The sequence below is a fragment of the Centruroides vittatus genome, unplaced genomic scaffold (assembly GCF_030686945.1).
Source record: "Centruroides vittatus isolate TY-2023 unplaced genomic scaffold, ASM3068694v2 scaffold_464, whole genome shotgun sequence".
Lineage (NCBI taxonomy): Eukaryota > Metazoa > Arthropoda > Arachnida > Scorpiones > Buthidae > Centruroides > Centruroides vittatus.
Window position 1 is genome coordinate 2,379,178 of NW_027122710.1, and position 23,190 is coordinate 2,402,367.

At 30.9% G+C, this 23,190-nt stretch overlaps 1 protein-coding gene across 2 annotated transcripts in view; it reads left to right on the plus strand.

Moving 5' to 3' along the window:
• The window catches only part of LOC136989324 (choline/ethanolamine kinase-like), a 78,835-nt gene that overhangs the window by 40,614 nt on the left and 15,031 nt on the right, over positions 1-23,190 (plus strand). For both annotated transcript variants that reach the window (XM_067287448.1, XM_067287449.1), the window contains 2 exons: positions 3,597-3,730; positions 9,372-9,485. In XM_067287448.1, the coding sequence (XP_067143549.1) occupies positions 3,597-3,730; positions 9,372-9,485 (248 nt within the window). The remainder of the gene's footprint in view (positions 1-3,596; positions 3,731-9,371; positions 9,486-23,190) is intronic.

Consider the following 23,190-nt stretch of genomic DNA (forward strand, 5'->3'; position numbering starts at 1 on the left):
TGCACTGAAAAAATTAGCAAGTACACAGAACTCGTCCAGGAAATAAGGCATCTGTGGAGGATGGATAGGGTGCTTATTGTACCTGTTGTTCTTTCCTCTACAGGTGTCATACCACACACACTACACAAAAGCCTGGGCACATTAGAATTGAATAGAAACACATACATCACTCTACAGAAGGCCACTATATTGAATACATGTCATATTGTGAGAAAATTCCTGAATACAGACACACACACTGATACACTTCTTTAATTTCTGTTTTGGTTACTATGCCTTGACTTTGGTCTGGCATAGTACTTAGCCACCGGTGTTAACCGAGTATATCTAACTTAACCCAACATAATAATAATAATAATAGTGACATTGATAAAGAACATATACAAATACTGAATACCTAGAAAAAATGAATTAAAATGAAGGAATAGAAGTCAACACCATTTGGTGAGAATATTTGATAATACAATGGAAAAGTGCTTCTCAAGTGAATAGAGATACTGATTATGAAGATAAATTTGTCAATGACCTGGACATTTTGTTGTTTTAAAAGTGAGTTTTTTAATAGTTTATGCTAAAATTTTAATGTGTCAGAGAAACTGAAGAGGAATGTTCTAAAAACTTTGAGAAACATTCAAAATAATTTTTCTTTAACTGGATGGTTTTAACACAGATTACATGGATAATTTTAATTAAGAATACTTGTTTATTTTTAGATAGAAGATTCCCACTCCGTTGAAAGATTGTTAGGAAATAAAGTCAAATGTAATTGTGTGTAATTTTAATTAATTATATACATATAATTATATTTTTAAAAATTATTATGTAGTTATTTAAAGAATAGTTAACAGTAGGACAAAATGAAGATGTTTTAAAATAATACAGAGCAGAAGGCAATATATTAAGACACAGCAAATAAATCAATAGGAGTAAAAAATGTCTGGTATTAAAACAGATGAAAAGTGATTGATTAATATGGGCATTTTCAATAATGACAAACAAAATTGGGTGCTGTAATAAATTTCAATTTTTTATCATAATTTATTACTCTGACCGGTCACTATAAATACCTCTGTCATCTGATCAAGCAAAGTGATAATGATAACTTGAAGTGATCATTTGACAGACTAGCCAATTAGCACTTGCATTTCAGTTGTGCATGCATATTGCATTTACTAATGAATTTTAAATTCATGCAGTAGTTAATCTTGTGCAACATTTTAATTTTACTTTTGTTTTTTAAAATTTGTTATTTTTTTAAAAAAGGACACTATTATGGAGCAGTTATTAAGTAATATGAATAACCACTTCAACAACCAATTAAACAAGTTACTAGAAGCAATAGATCAGAACAGTCAGATTTTTATAAAATCAGCATATGCTTATTTGACAACGATCCAAAAAGTGAAAATCAAAAACCAAAGTGACTTTGAACTTACCAGAAGAATATCAATGTTTATATACTGTAGATATGAAGTTGTATCTAACAGAGAAATTGAAAAATTAATTGTGTCTGTAAAAGAAAGTAATTTAATTAAATATTACATTCACGTTGAAGAAATATTTCAAATATTGAATGATGCCCATATTACTATTGGCTATTGCATCGGAAACCATATGGAAAAATAATTAAGTACAAAATATAAAAATATCACAAGGGAGAAAATTTACTTAAACTTGTGTGAAATCTGTCAGAAAAAAACAGAATGTTCCTAAGAAAAGCTTTGTAATCAATTTTAAGTAATGAAATGAACTCAAGATGTCAGGTTGACTTTATAGATATGCAGTCACAAGCTGATGAGCAATAAAAATTTATACTACCATACTTTTCGTTAATAACACTAGTTTTCTTAATACAGTTAATAATAATTACTTTTTAAAAATCACGTGTTATTTTTAAAATACTATAAAATAATTCATAAAAAATAAATTCTTAATGAAAAAGTGGAGACTTTTTGAAAATCAAATTGCTCAAAGGAAATGTAGCTTTATTCATAATGTCAATTTAATAAATTACTCAATATTTTTCAGGCTGCACACAGCCATAATGGTCAAGCATTATAAATAGTGACCTATTAATCACTCAGCCTATAACATATATAATAAAAACATACATAGAAGTTTACTTTTGCCAAAAAATTTAGAACTTTTACTGAATTATTTGGTAATTGGTTTGGTTTGAAATAGGAAATTCTTCAACTATGAGAACTTGATCAACTCAAATAAAATTAAGTATAATTAAAGATTATAATAATGGAATGTCTGCCACACATTAATAAGATTAAATGTGTTTACTATTATTTAGTGCTGAGAAAGTCCAACAGATGGCTGAAAAAATTGCATTACATATTCTGAAAATAATTATACATAGTGCATACAACTTTTTTTCTGAAATAATTGGTTTCCACCATAAAATGTCTGAATTTAGAAGAAACAAATAATTGGATATTTAAATGGAGATAAAAATTTCAAACTTTGCAAAGGGAATTAAGACTGGAGATAATTTCATTATTTAGGAACTTTATATAAACCATTTCTAAGAAAAACCCGATCCATGATAAACCATCATAAGTCTCATCAAGCCATATTAAGTATGCACAAAAGAAAAAAATGCTACTGTTGTCCAACATGCTGAGAGAAACCAGCTTTGTATGGAAAAATGTTTCAACAAAATATCACCAATAAACACATTATTTTAATGACATACTTTGAATTATTTTATGTTTTTCTGTGTATAAATATCCTGTTTTTTGGCACTACATCTTATTTTTCAGTTTTCAAATTATAACTACAAGTTATATAGTAAACTACAATAAACTACAAAAATAGTAAACTACAAGTATCTATTATTATTTGAATCTGTTTGCTATGAACATGCTCATTTCTAGCACTAAAGGCAAATTTGTATTTTATGAGATAACTCAGGTTGTGTCTAGTAATTTTTCCAACTAGTGTTGTTAGTTTTATACCTTTTTTTTTTTTACTTAATGTTGTTAGATACTTGTGCAGGCTTAAAAAATATACAGGTAGATACACACTTACATAATCTCAAGCCTAACCAGTACAACATTAACTTTGTCTACTGATTTACATTTCAGTTCTTCGAACTGGATTTGCTTAAAACAAGCAATTTTACATCTTTACTAATACTTAATCCTTTCCTTCTTTATACAGTTATGTATCCCTCTACATTGTATTGCTTTTCTTCAGTTAATTATCCATGTAACCTTAACTTATATATCCTCTGTATATAATCAATGTATCCTCTGATATCCAATGTAACTCTTACTGTTTATATTTACTACCCGTATGGCTCATGACCTTCCCCCCTTCATCTCCTAACTTCTCTTCCCACCTTCATTCCCTTGGCCTCTGCCACTAATCACTTTCCTATCCATCTAAGACCTTCTCACTTCATTTCATCCCCTTAGAGGAAATATCTTTGAGTAATGTCTCCTAAACATTTTCCATAACTATACTATACAGTATATAGTCATAGTATATAGTATATAGTTCATTCCTGGCATTATTATATATTCCTAGTATTCAAGATTTATCAATTGGATATTTGTTTCTAATCAAAGATTTTATTTTTGCAGGCTCGTGCTTTAACTTGTCAAGAATTAAAAGATTCAGATATTTCTGCAACAATTGCGAGGAAATTAGCTAAAGTACATAGTTTACAAGTTCCCATTAATAAAGAACCAACTTGGTTATTTGATAAAATGGCTAGGTAATTATATTGTAATATGTATTTTATTATATTTATTATGTAAATATATGTAAAATATTGTTTCAACTAAAACAGTAATTTATTTTTAATGTTGTGTAGCAGTTTTAATTAAGATTGCATTGTCTTTCTAAGTTTATGGATTAGATAGACAATCTTGACCTTGACATCTTTCATCATCTGTTTTCTTCTTGAACTTTAATTATTGAATTCATGACATAAAACTATCTTGATCATGTCTTTGCATGTTATCTTCTGTATCTTGTTTCCTATTATTTTTTCCACAACATTATTTTGTATTTATTCTTATATTTCTGTGCTGTTTTCTTATGTTTTGAATAATCTGCAAACAATCTCTGTTGACATCTCTAATACTGATCCTCCCCCTCTCTCTCATATATATCCATGATTCATTGCTAAATACAATTGCTTAATAATGAGAAATTTCAAAATTAAAGAAAAAAATTTTATAAAATTACTAACAAGTTGTATTAACCAAACATGAATGTCAATTTTCAATATAATATATAATGTAAAATTAAATACATGATAATTGTGCTTTTAAATTGTGCAATTTTAAGCTTTTATTTCATTGATACATATTTTTACAAGCTTTCTAAAACAGAAATTTTATATAATAAAGCTGCATGAAAAACAAACCTTCTCCTGATATAATTTCTGTAGCAAATGGTTTGTGCTTTAATACCACACACCAATCATTTTGGGTTTTAATAATGTAATAACTATAGATGAATGTATTTTTAGAAATACAACTGAATTTATTGTTTATGTAAAATTTTGATATTGTTCTGATGATCCTGAGATAATTTTCAGAGATAAATTATTAATTTTTTATTGATGATGATTGCAAACTAGATATAATTTATTTTGAATATTCTACTGTCAGTTCATTCAAATACACATTCCTTTTCTTTGAATCTTCATTTTTATAGATGACCAATTCCAAAATACTTTTTTTGAGATAACTTTGTATAATAAAATATAATATGTATACATTTTTACAAAATATTAAAATTATTCTATTATATATACTTTTATTGAAATTGTCATTAATTTTTAAATATATACTTATTTCCTTAACTTAGTCTACCAAGAAGTTATTGGAATCAAACAAAGTTGTACATGCATGAGTGTAACAGTCATATAAATAATTATATAATGAAAGAAATTAGGATCATTTATTGCAGGAAAAACTACAAATGAAAGGAGTTTCAATATCCTGTTGGGCCACCTGTAGTGTAAATACACGATGTGATATGGGCAAGCCTGGGTCTTACAGGTGCCATATGGTGTGCTGTGTCATCTTGGTTCACAGTTGCTGCAAGTGGTCTTCTAGTTTGGCCAAAATCTTAGGCTGCCGAACTTGGTGTCCCAAATGATCCCAGACATGTTCAATTGGTGACAAAATCAGAGAACCAGGCAGATCAGGGAAGGGTGGCAATGTGATAGAGGCAGTCCTGTAAACACCCATGCTTTTTGTGGTCAAGCATTATCCTGTTGGAAAATGGTTTTTGTGAGCCCTGAGGGCGTCCTGAGCCTGGGTGGCTTGTGTGCAAGTCTTCTCATCCACTGGTTCCAATACCACCTCACAGTGTTGTCAAAACAGCTTAGATCAGGAATGGGCAACCTGCGGCCCGTATTCATATATTTTGCAGCCCGCGACGCATAAAATGTGAATAAATACAGTAGAGCATTGATTATCCGACTCAATTGGGGACTGGGGTTGGTCGGATAACCGAAAAGTATGAAAAAATACAATATTAGTATAGTGTATTAGGCCTGGTTTAAATACTAGCCTCCCTTTCATGGTCGAGCCAGTGCTGCCAGCTAAAACATGCAAAAATTTAACAAAAATAATATTAATGTAGCCAAGACATAACCAAATATTGTAGCGCCACATCACTAGCGGACATTTGAATTTGCTGACTAGAACGCGGTCGGTTAACCGATAAGTCAGTTAATCGGGGTTTGGATAATCAATGCTCTACTGTATATCAATTTCCCAGCTTAAGGAAGTATGCAGCAAAAATTCAAACGTTATTTTTACAACTTATGTATGTGAATAGTTTTTCCCGCAATGAATTTAGTAAAAATTAAAACAAGAAACCGGCTAACAGAAACATGGAAACTAATTTAAAACTAGCAGTGACAAATATTTAACCAAATATTTCCAATATATCATGTTTACATTAGTTCCAGAAGCTAAATTAAGTATACCTATGCTAATTTATAATTATATATGAATAAATAATTCTGATTTACCAATATTTTTTTTTCTCTTTCTCTTGTATGCGGTCCGCATCAGTTTAAAAGTCTTAAAATGCGGCCCTTACATAGAAAAAGGTTGCCCATCCCTGGCTTAGATAGTGGGCTATTTGGCAAGATGATCATCTGGCATCTCTCAACCCAATGACCCTTACCTCTCTCAAACTCTGTCAGTTGTTCATATGGTTTTCGATTGCGACAAAAAGACATCTCTAGTGATACAGCAGTCCTCTGCAACAAGTAAATTACAGACAGGATGCCTTTGTGCTTTTTTATAGGTCAAGGGGATTGCATTTTAATGCTCTCTACTGGCATTATGCAATGAGCCATCATGCTATAATTAATTATTTCCATATCTGCTTGATCTGCATGCCAAGTTTTGCAGTGATATGACAACTCCTTCCTGGTGTGCTTATTTGTAATGCAATAAGCATTTATTGTTATTATTATTCATTTGTTGAATTGGCAATATTATATAATTTAAAAGTTTTTAATATATTTAAGTTTATGAATTTTTGAATACAGTAGAGCTCCAATTATCTGAGAGAATGTGGACTGATGCTATACCAAGGATAACCATAAATTAGATAAAATGGATGACTTTGACTATTTTGAATTAAGAATATATAAGATTTATGTGGTATCACTTTTAAGCCACTTTTTTTACATTAGTGAATTTAATAATATACATAATTTTACATTTATTATATAGCTAATACATATGTAGAATAGCAAAATTGCCAAGATGAAAATTTACACTTTAAAAAATTCACAAAAATAACGTTTAAAAAAGACAGAATAATGAAAAATACATTTTAATATATTATCTACTATTATTCAGACAGTATGCCTGCTTTATGCACACTAACTTTTTCAAAATAAATGTGCCAGACACCCAAGACACTCGGCAAAGAGCATCAAAGGAATCCAGCCAAGTATCTACTCTCAACAGGTTGTCTTTGTTTTGTTTTCTCTACACTACACATTCTCATTCTCAGGAAGTCTACAAGTAATGTCCTGAGAATGAGAATGTTAGTTCCTGAAGTGTGTACAAATGATGAAACAGTGATTTTAATTATTTATATTATTTAAAAAAAAGTTTATTTTTCAAATACAAACAATTTTATTCCTAAAATTATTGTATTATTATAGTTATGTTTTAGTATTTATATAATCAGATAATCATAACAAACCTTTTACGTTGCCAAGGTAATTTTATTGAAAACTAACAAGGATGGCCATCCTCAGGTTTAATGAGAGAATTGGAACATTAGTGTTCCATAATATAAAATAATTATTATTTAAATTCAAAAAAATTGACAATGGAAAAAACAAGAAAATAACAGAAAAATAATATATAAAAATAAAAATGTAAAATAAAAAACAAAGTCAGATATAGCAATAAAGATAAAAATTCACTAATAATACTATGAACAAACATTAAAATAAATTTTTAAGGTATATTCGTGAAACATGCACATACAGTAGAGCATCGTTTATCCGAAAACTGGTCAACCGAAACGTTGGTTAACCGAAAACTTTCCAGTCGGACTGTGTCTTGCTGAATCGAACGTTTTTGATACTAGATTAACTTCTAAAGTATAATTTTTTTGTTTTATATTTTTCAATATATTTATTTTGTTTGTACAAAATAAAGAAATAATTTTTAACGATACGATAGCCTCGATTATTATTATAAAAATTTTCGTTAGGCTTAAAATCGACGAAAATTCAACACAAAGCGACACGCGACGGAGAAAAATTTGAACATCGGATAGGTTAATACAGTGAAACCTGTTTTTAAGCGGTGGATAGGGACCGCATAAAAAAAACGCATAAAAAAAATCGCATGAAACTTCACGAGTGGCTATAAAAAATAGTTTTTGCAACACAATTAAAAAAATATTTTTTTTTATGCAGTCACTAGGGACCGCATAAAAAAGTCTCACATAGAAAATAACTCAAAACCGTACGAAATAGAATTTATTGACAACAGATGTCAGCACTTGACTGCATCGTCTCATCGATCGTCTGTTTTACATATTTTTGTCCTGGTGGTGTTTTGTTGATTTAAAAAATAAATTATTTCATTTTTCGCGTATTCATGCAATAATATTACTATAATAAGTTTATTTAGCTATAATAAGTCAACGTGAGACATGACAAATCGCACGAGACTAGTCGCTGACTATACCGCACAAATAAAAAATCACACAAAAAAAGACCGCATAAAAACAGGTTTGACTGTATATTTTTTCGTACATAATCGGTTATCTGAACAACCCCAGTCCCCAATTGATTTGGATAAACGATGCTCTACTGTAATTATAAACTAAGGTAAGATTTTCTTTTGTCAATTTTTTTGAATTTGAATATATGTATTCTATTTTATGGAATGCTGATGTTCCAATTTTCTCATTAAACCTGAAGATGGCCTATAGAATAGGCTGAAAACCTTAGTTTTCGATAAAACTACTTCAGCAACATAAACGGTGTGTTATGATTATCTTATTATTTGCTGAGCACATTTTGTTGAATGTTAGTATTTATAGTTTGTCTCACATTGGAATTAAATGATAAAAGGTAACAGAAACAAATCATTTTGTAATACATATTATCATTTTAAACTGTCTTATACATTTATAGCATAAGAATAGTTTATTCACTTACAAATTTGCTTCAGATAATTGGGGTTTGATTGTATGTTTAATATTTTTTGTATAGAAAATTAATTTGTTTAGTAAGCCCTTGTTAACACACATTCTAGGACACTACTAAAATAAATGATTGTTAAAACGATGTTACTTCTGTTTTTCATGTTTTGAATAATATAATTGGTTGATTTATTATATTAATTTTTCTATATATTAGAAAAGATGTTTCTCAAAATAAAAATTGACTCCTAAGCAGTCATTACAAATTCTATGTTGATGCTTAAAATCATAAGTTTTTAAAGATGCACAAGTGGGATTGTTGAATATTTAATGAACTTTCTTATTAATATAAGAAAGTTGTATAGACTAAAATGAAATGCCAATCTAAAGAATATTAACTAATTTATATTGGATCAATCCTTCAATAGCAAATACAATTACTGAACCATTTGTATTGTATGAACCATGATGTGCTATTTGTATTCTTATTTGTATATCTGGTTTATGGTTACAGGCAGTTGTACTGTGTGCTTGACCATTAATTGTAAAAAATTTTAATTTGTGGTACATATTAGCTAAGCTGTGTTTTAAATTTTAAAAGTTTTTGTTCTAATCAAGATCAATATTTTTAGCATCCAAGTATGTGTTAATGAGGGTTTATCATCTTCATAAATGATGAAAATTAAATTATTTTTATATTACAGTTGGCTTACTTATGCTCGAAACAATGCGTGTTCTAACAAATTAAAAGATGATGATAAAAAGTTGGCCGATTACATTTTATTTCATAATCTAGAAGAAGAATTGGAATGGTTGAAGTATGTTTTTTTGATCTTTCTTGTTTTTTAATTGTAATTCTTTGTCTATTATTAAGTTAATTATAGTAGTGACTTTATAACTAAATCAATCAAAATATTTGAACAAATTTATTGGCCAATTCATATTACACAATGTAGATTTTACTGAGATACAATAATTAAACATTGTTTTATCTTCATTTATGCTTAAGATATAATATTTTTAAATATGCCAAAAAGATGTAATTATTGGTAAGTTTAAATGTAATGTTACCTTTTGTATACGTGCTTTGATTTGTTAACATTTCCATCACCATAATATGAGAGTATTTGGAAATGCCAAAATGAAAAATTTGGCATTTCAGTTATTATCTAATGCTTAATATAAAATTCTTATTTATGAGGAATGGTTCTACTTATTAAAATTTAAATTTACCATACTTTACAGTCTTGTTTTATGTAGGATATGTAGATTTTTTTGCAGATGGCAAATGATTATATGAATAATTTTGCTAAATAAAGTTGCACATAGACACTGTACTATATAACAATAAATGTTTGAGTGTCAATTTCTTAGCTCATACTCACTGTAAAAAATAACATATGCTAAAATTGATAGCTCACTTTTAAATAATTCTGAGTCATATAGAAAAGGAAAAACTTCAAAAAATTTATTAGCTTTCAAGATAAAAGTTTAATTAGGAATTTTTAATAATATCACTTAAAATATAGATTGATGGAGATGAAGCATCACACATGTATGTCCACATAGATGTGTGTTTAGTTGTTTCCAGAAATATTTCAATGGCAGGTGAATACATACAGTGTAAAGGATTTTTTTTAATGATATTACTATTGTAAAGGCCGTCATGTGTGTGTGAGAATTCCTTATAACTCCTACAATTTTTGTTTAATCCACATGAAATTTTGGTTATATCATTTTATGTTTGAAGGAAAGTATAGGCTACTTGTTTTGCAGAAATATTAGCTATAGAATAAGTGTTGTATCGATTTTGGATCAGTGATCGCACTTACATTGCAGTGATGTCGGCTACCTCATTTATAACATGCTTGACAAGGGAATTTTTCCTTAAGTGCATTTTTAAATAGTTTGGCAAACAATATATGTTAAACTTACTTTATTAAATTTAAAATTAAAACATTAAAAAAAGACAGCCACATTGTGTCATTTCTATAACAAATTTACAAAAAATCTTTTCATAGTGACCATATGATGATAGTAGTATAGGATTGACAGCCTTTGGGATAATTTTGTAAAAGTTTAACATTTTATAACTTTTATAGCAGAGTCTCTTATCATTGTGAGGGAAAGACATCTAGCAGGGCAAGAATACGATGGTTTCTGGCATAATTTCAAAATCGGTTGACCGATTCTGAGATAATTAGTATCCCAGAAACTCTCATACAGATCGAAACCATGCCCTTTTTTGATGCCGCTTCGGTTATACTTTTCTGCGTGATTTGAGAGAGTTTTTGGAATAAAAACTTAGAAATTTTTTGCCGTCGAGAATAAAAACTTAGACAGCTATTTTTTTAACTGTTATTTTATTTAAATTTTTATATTTTTATATAAGAGAACTAATATTTATATTTTTAATATTTATACAAGAGATCATCATGGCACTGTCTGTCAACAAAATTATTATATAACATTTTTATATTTTAATATATTATTTTTTTCTTTGAAATTATTATTTAGATGTTAGAAAGAATGAATAACTTGTACCGTCGCTAATTGGAATGTGCTATTCACTATTTCACGTTTTATTGATTCTTTTATGCTATATATACATACACGGCGGTGTTTAATTAAAACACTCTGTCACTCCTTAGTTTTTACGTCCCGATGGTGATTAAATAAATGACACAATGGTGTATTGTTTGTTTAAATAAATGACGACAACAATACTCTCTCTCTCTTACTTTTATTGGAATAGAGAACATTTAAAAGAAGGATTACATTTCATTTAATAATTAAAATAACGATTACAATGATGATAATAATAATAATAATAATAATAATAATAATAATAATAATACCTCTCCCATGGTCACCACCTGGTCGTGGTGGGAGAGCCCAGTAATTTTACTGATCCATAGGGCAATGCAGGCTGGAGCACAAGCTCCTGGTAGGGACACCCATGCCAGTAAGGTCTATGGGGAGAAATGAAGCTAAGAGTGACCACGCCCACATTCTGTGGAGATATTCATCATGGTAATAACTAGATCAAAGTGTGATACCGGCTCGGACGTCGCCCGGGTTAACAAGGTCCGCGTTCGTGGGTTAGGCAGAGGCTCACGTTCGAAAAATAGGTCACAGTCTCCCTTGGTTACCGGTGGCGAAAGCAGCACCGGCCCAAGCATGGCTACTGCAATGCCCTCAACAGATGTGAGGAACCAACCCAGCCTTGGTGTTTCTGTGGCAATGCATCCACAGACCACAAAGGCTGGAAAACCACGCCAACGGATGAAATGGACAGTAGAAATGAACGAGTTTATCATCCGTACTTACTACATCATCACAAAACTTGAAACAAACATGACAGCATACAGACAACAACTACACCATAGATTCTCACAATAGTATCCTCACCTCACTGTCACTGAACAAAGGGTTGTTGATCAAAAAAGAACAATTATATACAACAACCTTATTCCACAAACAACACTTGAACTTATCAAACAACAGGTTGCTGATCAAATACATCAACAGACAGAAACATCTAACATTAATGAAGATCATGTAACCTGTCAGGATAGTCCAGTAACAAGCATTGATAATAACACACATACAACAATTACCACTAATGATACTACAGACACTTCCTCATCCATCACTGATAACATAGACATGGATTTAGTTAATACGCTCTCACTTATATTTCAGGAAACACTCACTAAATATACAGGCACAGATCCCACACAACGACCACGAATACCAAAAATCAACACGTCAAAGGAAGTAGGAAAAACACTAAATTATGTAAACACTCACTTAATACCACACTACATTCATTCAATTTCTACACTCGCAGACATTCATACATTAGTTTATGCTGGGGCAGTCACAGTAGTGACTACACCATGAACCAGACTGAAAGTACAATCACAGACAAATACACAGAAAACCCAATTCTATCACAAGCCTGCCTGGCAGAGAAGAATAGAAACACAAATAAATGACATTAGACAGCAATTAGGCAGGCTGACACAATACACTAAAAACAACATAACACCCAAATTAAGGAAACAGCTCAAAAACATTTTCAAGAAAATAAAAACACACACAAAACACGAACATCACAACACACGCATTACAGAATACATTGATACACTAAAACAAAAACTTGCTGCCAAAGCACGTAGACTCAAACGATACAAAACATGTACACTACGAAAACAACAAAATAAATTATTTACAAACAATGAAAAACTCTTTTACAGACAAATTAATAACAAAGCAAACACTGATACACAGCACAGTGGCACACCAACAGAAGAAGAACTCACAACATATTGGTCTTCTCTTTGGTCCAGTGCTGTCACGCACAATGCTGATGCAGGCTGGATCGAGGAAGGAGAACAGAAACTTGCACAACATACCAACTATGCCCTGTGCTGAAATAAACATACATGATTTCCAATACACTGTTAACAGAACACACAACTGGAAGACACCTGGTGTAGACAACATTCACAATTTCTGGTACAAAAAGTTTACATCACTGCACCAGGAACTAGCTAAACACCTAACACACATCATCATCAATCCACAAGACATGCCAAATTTTCTTACCCAGGGCATCACCTACATGAAACCTAAAAACAACAATACCACACACCCCACACAATACAGACGAATTACATGTCTTCCAACACTCTACAAATTATTGACATCCTGTATCGCAAACAAAATATACAAACATGTTGAAGAACACGACATTCTAACGGAACAACAAAAAGGTTGCCGTAGAAATCACAGGGGATGCAAAGAACAGTTACTCATAGATTCAGTCATTCTACGGCAAGCACACAAACAACACAGAAACATACACGTGGCATATATAGACTACAGAAAAGCATTCGACAGTGTTCCACACAGTTGGCTGCTACATATTCTACACATGTACAAAATACATCCATTACTCATTGCATTCTTTCAAAACACTATGCAGCACTGGAGAACAACACTACATCTCAGGGTTAGTAACACTTCCATACAAACAAACCAAATTTTTATTAGGCGAGGAATTTTTTAAGGAGATTCCTTGAGTCCTCTCTGGTTCTGCTTAGCCCTGAATCCATTATCCAACATGTTAAACATCACGCAATATGGTTACAATATCAGACATGAAAAAACAACACAGTATACACTGTCACATCTCATGTACATGGATGACATAAAACTTTATGCATCCACACAAAAACAACTTCATCAACTCCTACAAATCACACATTCATACACCAAGGACATACAAATGGAATTTGGCCTAGATAAATGCAAAACACTTCACATATAAAAAGGAATCCTGAAGAAAGAAGATTTTGCACTTGGAAATGGAGACATTATTGAATCCATGGAAAAGGGTGAGTTCTACAAGTATTTAGGATTCCAACAGGCCAAACTAACAGAACATGCACAAATAAAGCAAAGATTAATTAAAGAATACCAAAGTAGGTTAAATGCTATTCTCAGAACAGAGTTAAATGCAAAACACACAGCTAAAGCAATAAACACATATGTCATTCCAGTACTCACATATTCTTTTGGAGTTATACATTGGACTCACACTGATCTTGAGCAACTCCAAAGGAAAACAAGAACAACACTTACTAAGCATAAACAACATCATCCTAAATCCGCCACAGAAAGATTAACCCTTCCACGTAAAGATGGCGGACGTGGCCTGATTGACATAGTTAACCTTCACTACAAACAAATACAGTCACTGCGAGAGTTTTTCTACAAAAAACAAGAAACATCACAATTACATAAAGCAGTAACTCTAGCAGACTCAAATAACACACCATTAAACTTACACTGACATCATATGGACACAACACAACATATAAAAAGCATAGACATCATTAAGCAATCGTGGGCTTCGAAAGGCACTCCATGGCAGGCATCCTTACGATCTGGCCCAGGATTTTGTTGACAAAACTGCGTCAAACAGCTGGTTAGCTCGGGGATGCCTCTTTGGGGAGACGGAAGGATTCATGATTGCCATACAGGATCAGGTCATAAATACTAAAAACTACAGAAAACACATACTCAAAGATGCAACACTCACAAATGACACATGCAGAAAATGTCACATCATGCCAGAAACTATACAACACATCACCTCTGGTTGCAAGCTCTTGGCACAGACAGATTATTTACACAGACATGATCAAGTAGCAAATATAATACACCAAGAGCTTGCAAAGAAACACAAATTAGTAGACATCCACAAACCATACTACAAATACATTCCACAGACAGTATTGGAAAACAACATGCACAAAATGTACTACGACAGAGCCATAATCACAGATAAAACAATTTACCACAACAGACCAGACATCACACTCATTGACAAACACAATAAAATCACATACATTATAGACATATCCATTCCAAACACTCACAATATACAAAACGCATGCACTGAAAAAATTAGCAAGTACACAGAACTCGCCCAGGAAATAAGGCATCTGTGGAGGATGGATAGGGTGCTTATTGTACCTGTTGTTCTCTCCTCTACAGGTGTCATACCACACACACTACACAAAAGCCTGGGCACATTAGAATTGAATAGAAACACATACATCACTCTACAGAAGGCCACTATATTGAATACATGTCATATTGTGAGAAAATTCCTGAATACAGACACACACACTGATACACTTCTTTAATTTCTGTTTTGGTTACTATGCCTTGACTTTGGTCTGGCATAGTACTTAGCCACCGGTGTTAACCGAGTATATCTCACTTAACCCAACATAATAATAAAAGTATTAAAAATGAATGAAATACATTTGTAAAAAAATGTCTATGGAGAAATAGAATAATGACCATAAGATAGAGTATCTATTGCGCTACTAAAAATATATTTCTTATCATAAAATGGTGAAAGAAAAATTTTATTTTGAAATTGGATTGTGATTACATGATTTTTACTTATTATCTGAGTTTGATTATGACGAAGTTGTTGTTTTTTAAATAGAGTAGATTTATAAAGCTTGTGATTTTGGTACAATAATAAATTTACATCTTAATTGAATTTAAATTTATTTATATAATAAGGAAAAACAATATTTTTATAACATTAATAGAAATAGAATTTGATTTTTCAAAAATAGGAATTTGATCTAATGAAACAGGAAATTTTAATTTCGAAGTATGGAAAAATAGCCACGAGAATGCAATAAACGAAACACTTATTATTTTTACATTGAATATTTAAAAGACAATTTCTGTTTACTAATTTTTTGGGTAAAATTATAGATTCATAGCCTCCGTTATATCCATCATATCCCAATCTGTGAACAACTATGAAATCTAATTTATAAATTATCCACCCACTACCTAATCTAAGAGCGATTGATGTGTCTCCTAGAATTTTTTCTATCACATTCTTGATATTTTTCCAAGATAGAAATGGAGATAAAACTTGTTCAGCATAACTTGGAAAAATTTATGCCTTGTTTTTTTACATTTCTTCTTAGTGTAAGTATAATGGAAATTTTTTTAAGATTTAGCATAATGTATCAATACAAAGAATCTCTGACTATAAAGGATGAAAACCAACATTGCATAAATTAATATAAAAACAGTTAGCTCTGTTTTACTGTCATATATGTTCAAAACAATTATCTCCAGTTTTAATATAAAAGTTAGATGATTAAGAGTGGCACTATAGATGGCACTTAGGATTTGTGATGTCGCCATCCTACATGCCTTCTTGAATTCGCCTCTCCAGCTCTTCAATATCACATTACGTTGCTGGATATGCATCATATATTGACACTTTATTAGATGATTCCATGGGAAAAGATTCAGTGGAATTAAGTCTGAGAAATGTAGTGATAATGGAATAAAGGGCTCGTGTATTGACATATAAATAAGCAATTTCTTTTATCAAATTTGATTCATTACAGCTCAACACTGCTATTTAATTTTTACTCTCAGAAATTTTTCAATAAAACTGATTTTTGTCTGTTTTTACCATCATTTTAACTTTCTTTTGACAATTTTTTTATTTAATTACAATTTTTTTTTAAGGCATTGTTTTGCAGTTATTCATGCAAAAATTTCAAAAGGCAAGTTGACATCATAAACACCACTCTAATGTGAATTTCAGGAAAAACCTTCTTGAAAATGAAAATAAGTGCAGTATTACGAATGATGCATTTACACAATACTAATTCACTATAACTGGCTTCTTATGATGCTGGAAAACAATAGAAGAGTTGCACATTCTAGAAATGATCTGATGAAAGAAATAAGTTTGTGTATAATGTTATATAATCATACAATATAATGTAACATCTTAAAAATGAATGAATAAATAAATAAATAAAAATAACATATGCTCAGCAATAAAATTAAAATGAACATGCTAAAAAATGAAGATTACCCCGACCCTGTAGGTTGGAGTGATCTTCATGATTGATATTGAGTGATCTTCATATTGGACAGACAAATTTTATGTCAAGTATACCAAAAGATACAATTTCTGCTTGGGAAGGTGTCTGTGGTGGCGGAATAATTGCAACCTGGCGCTGCATACAAAAATCCAGGTGGTGCTGGCACGAGAATATATAAAATTCATGCAGGCCAACCGCCATTCTCTTTTCCCACTTCTTTGCTACTCTGCGGATGAACTGTACCATGCCTACATGGATCTTGTCACTGATTGACCTCTGCTCGATAAGTGTAACGAGTTTTTGTATATGGTTGTAAATAAATTCCATGGAGAGATATATGGCTTCGAATGTTTCAAATTTTTAACAAACACTCAAATTAAGTGGTGCATCAACTGCCACAGTGTCCAAGTATTTTCCTATAAGAAGGGAGAAATCCATCATTTTGATCAATCGGGTCCACACTGACTATAAATATTGGGCAGTATGTTTCTTGATCATGTTGTAGTGTTTAGAGAGATAGACCATATAAAACTGCTCCAGTATCCTGAATGGCACTTCATTGGTGCAGTGTTTAAAAAATCAGAGAATTATTCCAGAGCACTGTAATATATGATGTCCATTGTGCCAAAGAAATATTGTCAGAGGTATGCCTTTACTAACTGCATTGAAATGCTCATGTATTCTCCTAACTATCTAGTAATGGTTTGAGCCTTCTTAATTAATTTTACAATATATATCCCAGCTTTGTCAAGGGCATCTTTATCTCCTAAGAATCTGCAAAACAGAAGGGGGATGCTTTTCTATTAACTGGTAGAGAGTATATATACATATATAAACATCCCAAAGCTCGATATTTTAGTAATATGCCAAATAATTACCAGATTATTTAGAAATTAGTTAAAAATAAAAAGCAGCAAAGTAGCCTAATTTAATCTGGCAATCATTTGGAATATTACTGATAGGGAATGTTTCAGTGTAGCGCTTGAACCATTTATATATCAAGCATCTCATAACTGTAATACTTAGTGTTTAGTTTTTTGTTTAATAATGAAGTTATAGTTTGGTTTTTCTTTAATTTCCATTCAATTGATATATAGGAAAAACAAATGCAGCAATAATGAAATGAAACAATTTTACCATGTTTGTGACACACATTAACATATTCAACAACTGTTAGTTGTTTATAAGGTTTTCAGTAGAACTCATCACCAATTTTGAAAGGTGTTTTGGAACATGTCATTCCATTTTTATCATTTCATTGCTATGTCAAACATAAGTTGACAATCTTTGATTCTTCTAATGACTTCTTAATTTGCTTATTTAGTTTTGGTTTTTTTCACAATTTTGTAGAATGCAATATGAGGTAAAATGACATCTACCTGTACTTGGATTATCTGTTAAATTTTTAAATAACTAAACTGTTTCTAGAAAATGAAGCAGAACAAACTCACAAACAAAATGGAAAAAAAAGGAAAAAGATTATGTAATATATGATTTTATAATACTGTTGACAAATGATGACAAAATAATTAGCATTAATTTTATTTTGTACACACATGTAGTGTACTCTATGAAGTGACATCATGTTAACATTTATATGTCACATTGTTCATGATATTAAATATGGTACTTTGACTTGCAGATTTTAAGATTTGATTCTTATATTTAGAACAAGGAAGTCAAATTGGTCTAGTCAAGTTCAGACTCTAGAATAGGATTATTGAATTGTTCTGTAATCCACTGATGCACATCTGCCCAGAAATGAGCTGGTGCACCATTATGCTGGTACTAAACATGCCATAGTTGCTCTAATTACAAGTTGTCCAGCCATTCATTCACCATTGTGTATGGGATATTAAGATAGTAGTTTCAAGTCTGGGTGTCATCAGTGAATACAGAACGAGAAGCTGCTCACCCCAGATGCTACACTAGATATTTAGTATAAAATGCACCTAGTATCATGTATTTTGCATGCATTGGATTGTATGTTATGTCTGTCGGTGAACATTATGGCAGTTATACACTTCAGTTTAGAAAAAGTACCTCAAGGATACATACAATATGCTCAAGTAATTGTGGTTTGACCTGGTACAAGTTTAACATAATGTTGTACCAGTGTAATTGCTAGGCATCATTCTCTATGTATTGTGCCAGTTGCAGATAGCGGTTGAGTAGATGCATGTTGTCAATGTAAAATTTAAGACATTAGTCTGTTGTAGTCCCTTTATCTCACTGCTTCATATATGCTTATGTGAGTATATACGAATGTAAGGCTAATACTGTATAACATTCAGAATCATCATATGTGTAGGTCTTGGTTTAGCTGGAAAGCACATATGGAATCTATTTCATGCTTAAAAGAGTAATTATTTCACATAGTGTTTGTGAGTGTAAGACATTGCCACAGTGTTCTACCAATTAACAGATTGCATGATTTTGGCTCTTTAATAGGAACATTGAAGATGTGTGCTGCTATATCATTTATCAGGATCAAATTTTAATTTGCATCTTGCTGGGTGTAATTTACACATTTTTTTTTTTTTTTTTTTTTTTTTTTTGAATGAATGGCTTTATTTTACTGTAAATATTGCAGTGGAACTAATGCACCACTTTCACATATTTGTGCAATGCTAGAAAGATTTTGTTTTTGCATCCAGATAAATTTTAAGTGAACACACTATACTTGTTTGTGTTGAAAAGCTTACCTATCACAGAAATTAAGTTTAGAGGTTTTATAAACCAATTACAAAAGAATCTAAAACAGAAGAAATGAGCCATTAACCAGAAGTAAATAAGTATAGTGATTGATGTATTTATTACATTATTAAACTGGCATTTTCAAGATGATGACACCAGAAGTAAAAGATTTCTGTGCAATCAAATATTCCAAAATTGTCAATAACTTCTAGAATGGATTTGCTCATTTAGCAGAATTATTGGAATATTTAAATTTGATGGTTTGAATCCAATGTATGGTAGTTGACTTATCTTTCAATAATTTAGTTATTTATACAAAGTATAAAAATCAAAGTTTCAGTTAAAATGATGGTAATCCAATTACTTCTATTATTAATTTTTAATTAATTTTAAAAAAATCAATAATGTAATTTTTTTTTGCCAGATGAAAGAAGAGATATATCTTGATTCTATGTTATAATTCAAAAGTGTTGCCCGGCAATAAAATAAAACCAATGGATGGCTAAGATAACAGTCTGTCGGACGTATTTTTGCATCCCTCGCAGGAAGGGTCAGAATATTATTATATTTATATACATATAATATTATTTAAATTTTGTTAATATAATTTTTGAACTGTAATGATTTATTTATTTTTTGTTACAAAGACAACAATATCTAATATTTTAAAAAAAAATTAAATTATTGAAATAAGAATTATAGTGAATATTTCAATACTGACAATGGCTGATTTCTTCCCTCTAAGATATTTTCACTGTGAAATTAATGTTTTCTATTGCTTTAAACCAGGAATTTACAACTTGCAGCTGTCGGATTCCTTTTTATTAAACTTGGAATGTTTGACAAATTAACACATGACATGCACATCATAATTATAATGCAATATTTACTTGAATAGAAAGTAAGATTGTTGAATGCCCTTTTTGAAATAATAATTTGAGGCTAACTAACAATGGAAAATTATTAAACTAACTGAAGGAGCAGATTAATATGTGAATTTGAATTACTTTTGTTAAATATCGACTTTCTTATTCTGTAGTTTAAATTATCTTCCCAGATTTTATTTTATGTTTTTTTCTTTTCCTGTTTAATAATATATTCCTTGTGATGTTGCCAATCAAGTCTGTCTCGTCATTGCTAAAACATTACAATCATTAATGTAGACCTTTGCTGCTCACATCCCTTGAATTTTTAAAATGCATTTTCACACCTTTCATGAAAAATCAGTTAAGAATTTTATTTAACACATATGAATTTTATTTGCCATGGTACTTTCAAGATTCCAGCGTAAGAAGCCAATTTAATTTAATCATATTGTATTATTAAAAACTCTAATTATAGTACATAGTAATCATCAAAAAGCATATAGAATGTGGTTGTTTTTTTTTTAAAAAAAGATCTTACAAATTATCTCATAGTTGGCTTATGTAACAGAAAGCTCTTTGCTAAAGCCAAGTATGAGTTAATTCATGCACAGACACGATTCAATCTGTCACTTTGTTACAGCTGAGTCAGAGATATGCGTCTAAATTTGTTAGTAATAAATCAGATATAGAGTTGAGCGCATCACATTTACATCTTTCTTGAGTGTATTATTTTATAATTACTTTTATAATCAAATTATAAATACCCCAATATGGATAAGAAAAGACCACTGACTGAAAAACAACTTGAGTACTATGGTAATCTAAGTGATTCAGAATCTGACGAGATTTTTGGCAAGGATTGTAATGACGGTAGCGATATCACGCCTTCTGACGATTCAAGTGAGGACAGTGATGATGAAGTTGTCTCTGAACCTGAAGATGACACTATTCTCGGACCTAAAGGCAATCATGATGCTTCTCAAGCAATCACATCAAATCCAAATGATAATTTGTGGACAGAAAATCAAGAAAATATTGGTTTGAAATTGGATATGACAAATCTTACAGTGCAAATGCTGGTGGACTTATTTCTTTGGAAGAATTTCTTGCGTTACTGGTTGAACAAAACAAATTTATATGCTGCGCAAGATATTGCAAAACATAAACAAATAAAAAAAATCTAAAAGGGTATCACAGTGGAAAGATGTCATCACTGCAGAAATGAAAGTTTTTATTGGACTTGTATTACAAATGAGTCCTTGTTCTTTTTCTTTAATAGAACATTACTGGAGTACAAACAAACTGTATAATGTAATGTTTTGGCAATCACATATGAATCAAAATAAATTCCAATTATTACTGCATTATTTTCACAAAGCTTAATACCATCTTCTGACAGATTATATAAGGTATGACCTGCACTAAATCATTTCAATAATATTGTGTGCCAAAACTGTATGCCAGATAAAAATATGTATTGATGAATCAATGATGTTGTGGCGTGGAAGATTGCATTTCCACGCCAGTACAAGATTGCAGTACATAAAAAATAAAAAAACACAAATATGGTGTCAAACGGTATGAACTATGTGAATCCAATGCTGTTGTTATGAAAATAACAATTTACAGTGGAAAATCTGAGGGAATTGACAGGGAATAGACAGTACTGATGTTGTCTTACACTTATTTGAGGACTATCTGGATAAGGGATATACAGTATACATGGATAATTTTTATAATTCTGTTGCTCTTGTGAAATTACTGACTACACGAAAAACTTGTGTGTGTGGAATTCTATGAAATAACAGAAAGGGGAATCTGAGGGATGTGGTAAATTGAAAACTGAAAAGGGGGGAGTTTATTTGGCAGCGAGCGAAAGACAAACGAGAAGACCTTACCATTTCAAACATGCATGTTGTTGAAATGGTAGAGGTGTCCAATCGCATGGAAAACTTTCGATGAAATTGAATATAATTTGAGATTACAATCAAGGAATGCCTGGCATTGACTGATCAGATCAAATGCTATTGTACTACGCAGCTCTAAGAAAGACTATTAGATGGCCCAGAAAGGTTGCATTACATATTATAGAGATACATATATATACACAATGTGCACAAATTTTTTTCAAAAAGCAACTTCTTCTAAAATAAAACTTATGAAGTTTAGAGAAGCATTTGTCAAGGCATTGATTGGGGAAGAGATTCAACCAGTTTAAAAAAAAAAAATTAGATTGCAAGAGCTTCATTATTTACAGAGTATCCCACCTACAGTAAAAACAGCATCAGACAAAGCCATGTCAAATTTGTACCAAAGCTAAAAAATACCGAGAAACGTGTTATTTCTGTCCAATCTGTCCAGAGAAGCCAGCCCTTTATGTGAAAGATTGTTTTAAAAATTATCACAAACAAAAATATTCTTTTTCTTTTGATTTTGAATAAACTTTTTATGATTATATTTTCTGTTCATATATTAATAAATGCTCTGTTCATGTAAGCAAACCT